The 3,079-nt window shown below is 41.3% G+C and overlaps 1 protein-coding gene across 1 annotated transcript; it reads left to right on the plus strand.

The window, feature by feature from the left end:
• Positions 1 to 225: 225 nt before the first annotated feature.
• On the plus strand, positions 226 to 708 carry LOC138892528 (uncharacterized). Its single transcript, XM_070176257.1, has one exon. The coding sequence runs from the start codon at positions 226 to 228 to the stop codon at positions 706 to 708; it is 483 nt and encodes a 160-aa protein (XP_070032358.1).
• The last annotated feature ends 2,371 nt before the right edge of the window (positions 709 to 3,079 follow it).

Here is a 3,079-nt window from a genome sequence, read left to right on the forward strand (position 1 = left end):
AATACCAGTTATCAGTCCAGTATCGAGATGGCTCCATTTGAGGCTTTATATAGTCGACGATATCGTTCGCCCATTGGATGGTTTGAGCCTGGCAAGGCTAAGTTATATGGAACTGATTTAGTGAAGGATTCCTTGGAGAAGGTAAAGTTGATTCAGGAGAGGCTTCGCACAGCACAGTACCGACAAAAGTGCTACATAGATCAGAAGGCGTAAGATTTATCATTTATGGTGGGCGAGAAGGTTCTCTTGAAAGTCTCGCCGATGAAGGGCATCATGAAGTTCGGGAAGAGGGGAAAGCTAAGCCCAAGGTTTATTGTTCCATTTGAAGTGCTGAGGCGAGTTGGAAAGGTTGATTATGAGCTTGCCTTACCTCCCAGTCTATCGGGAGTTCATCCGGCCTTCCACGTATCTATGCTCCGGGGGTACCACGCCGATAGGTCCCATGTGTTAGATTACAGCACGGTTCAGCTAGATGAAAGTATGGGGTATGATAAGGAGCAAGTTGCCATTGTTGACAGACAAGTTCGTCAGTTGAGGTCCAAAAAGATTTCTGCGGTAAAGGTCCAGTGGAGGGGTCAACCAGTCGAGGAAGCAACTTGGGAGGCCGAGGAGGACATGAGGAGCAGATACCCGCACTTATTCATCACTCCAGGTATGATTCTAGACTCGTTTGAGGATGAACATCTGTTTAAGAGGTGGAGAATATAACTACCTGATCGGTCATTTTGCTTTCTAGATCCTCGTTTCCCTAATTAAGACTTCTTATGTGTTATTTTACTGTTTTATGACTTGGGGGGATGGTTGGTTTAGGTTTGGAAGGGTTCGGGTTGAAATCGGAACACTTAGTTCCTTAATAGTAGCCTAAGGTGGCCAAGTTTGACTTGAGTCAACATTCTTTTGTAAATGACCTCGGAACCGGGATTTGAAGGTTCCAATAGGTTCATATGATGATTTTGGACTTGGACGTGTGTTCGGATCGGGTTTCGGGTGATCCGGTAGCGTTACGGTGGATAATGTGGAAAGTTGGTTCATTAAAGGTTTTATAGTTCTTTAAATTTGTTTTGGAGTAGACTTTGGTATCATCGAGGTTCGTTTGGGATTCCGAACCTTGTAATAGTTCTGTATGGTGATTTATGACTTGTACACAAAATTTGGCATCATTCTGAATTGATTTGATAGGAAGCGGACGCGCGAAAGTATTTTTAGAAGTTCTTGAGTTTCATGTTGAATTCATGTGTTTTGGCGTCTGATTCGTGATTCTAAATGTTATTTTTGTATTTCGATTGCGCGAGCAAGTTCGTGTGATATTTTTATACTTGTGTGGATGTTTGGTATGGACCAGGTGAGTTTCGAGCATGGTACCGAGTGTTTAGAAGAACTTCCATTCTGCTGGTTTTTGACTGGTGCTTCAGGTCTCACAAGTGCGAGATTTTGTTCGCATTTGTGAACCTCACATTTGCGAGGAGGGATGTGCATTTGGAGGTTGGGGTGGCACTAATGGGTTCGCATTTGCGAAGGATTTTATCGCATTTGCGATGTCACCTGGGCGTAGTAGTTTCCGCATTTGTGACCATCGCATTTGCGAACGAGATGTCACAAATGCGACATCTGCGAGTGGTGCAAGGGCTTTTATTACGGGGCATAGCTTCTTTTCCCTCATTTTCCACTTGGTCTTGGGAGATTTTGAGAGCTTTTTGTGGGGGATTTTAATGAATATCAAGAGGTAAGTGATCCCTATCAATCCTTAAGTTAAATACATGGATTATGAGTAGATTTGACATGAAATTAAGAGGGGAAATGTGAGATTTTGCTAGAATCTAGGGTTTGGTAAAAATGAGATTTGACCACAAAATTGATTATGCAATTGGAAATAAATTATATATTTGAGTTCGTGAGGTTATGTGGGCTCGGGGGTAAATTTTAGGAATCTTCCAAATTGGGTTGGGTAATTACTCTAATAGCTAAATTATAAACTTTTGAGCATATATTTATTAGTTTATATGACTTTTGGTTAGTTTCAGAGTCTTCGGTGTCGTTTGAGGAGTTCTAGTATGGTAGAACAGCCGGATTGAGGACTTGGAACGGAGGTAAGTCTCTTGCCTATCCTTGTAAGAGGGAACTTATCCCGTTAGGTTTATTATTGTTGTGTGCTACCTGTTGTGGAGACCTACGTACGAACGAGGGGACGAGAGTCCGTACATAACTATATTTCATGATATGTCCGGGTAGACTTAGATTCACATCAAGCCTTTAATTGTACTAATTGTCTTGATTAGGACTGAGACTGAGGGTTTATATTGGAGATATCGACTTAGTTTCTTACTTTAGAAAAATTGGGAAATACTTGATAAATTATAAATCTGTGTCTTCTCGTCTCGCAAGTGCTTCCACGAGCGATGTAAATTCCTCTACTCTTATGGGATTGGGTCGTTCGCCTTGGTAGTACTGAGTACCACTATTCCTATGAGATCGGGCTATTTGCCTCGGCAGCTTCGTGCTTAATAATTGGAATTGGATTTGGTTTGGTAATTATTGAGTTAGCGACTTCAATGCCGGTTATGACGTGTTAAGTGATTTGATATAGACAAATGTATGGACTTACAATAGTTACTTTTATTTGCTTTACTGCTACTTGTTGTACAATCGCCATGTCTACTTTATGGATTTATATTGTTATTTGACCTTTATGAAGTGTCAAGTCGACCCCTCGTCACTACTTCTTCGAGGTTAGACTAGATACTTAATGGGTACGCATTGTTTTCTGTACTCATGCTACACTTCTGCACTGATGTACAGGTACTGAGACAAGTACTACCAGGGGTCATGCATACACGTAGTCGATCATCTAAGGAGATTTAGTGGTGAGCTACTTGCCTTGCTACGATCTGCAGCACAGGAGTCTCCCTCTACCTTGTTTATTATTTCTGTATATCACTTTCAGACAGTAGTTGTAGTAGTTTTGTATATTCTCTAGATTGCTCATGCACTTGTGGCACTAGGTTTTAGGGGACTTTTAGCATTTATGTACTGCTGTACTTATCATTTCTATCATTACGGTGGATGTACTTATTATGCTGGT

The sequence above is a fragment of the Nicotiana tomentosiformis genome, chromosome 5 (assembly GCF_000390325.3).
Source record: "Nicotiana tomentosiformis chromosome 5, ASM39032v3, whole genome shotgun sequence".
NCBI lineage: Eukaryota > Viridiplantae > Streptophyta > Magnoliopsida > Solanales > Solanaceae > Nicotiana > Nicotiana tomentosiformis.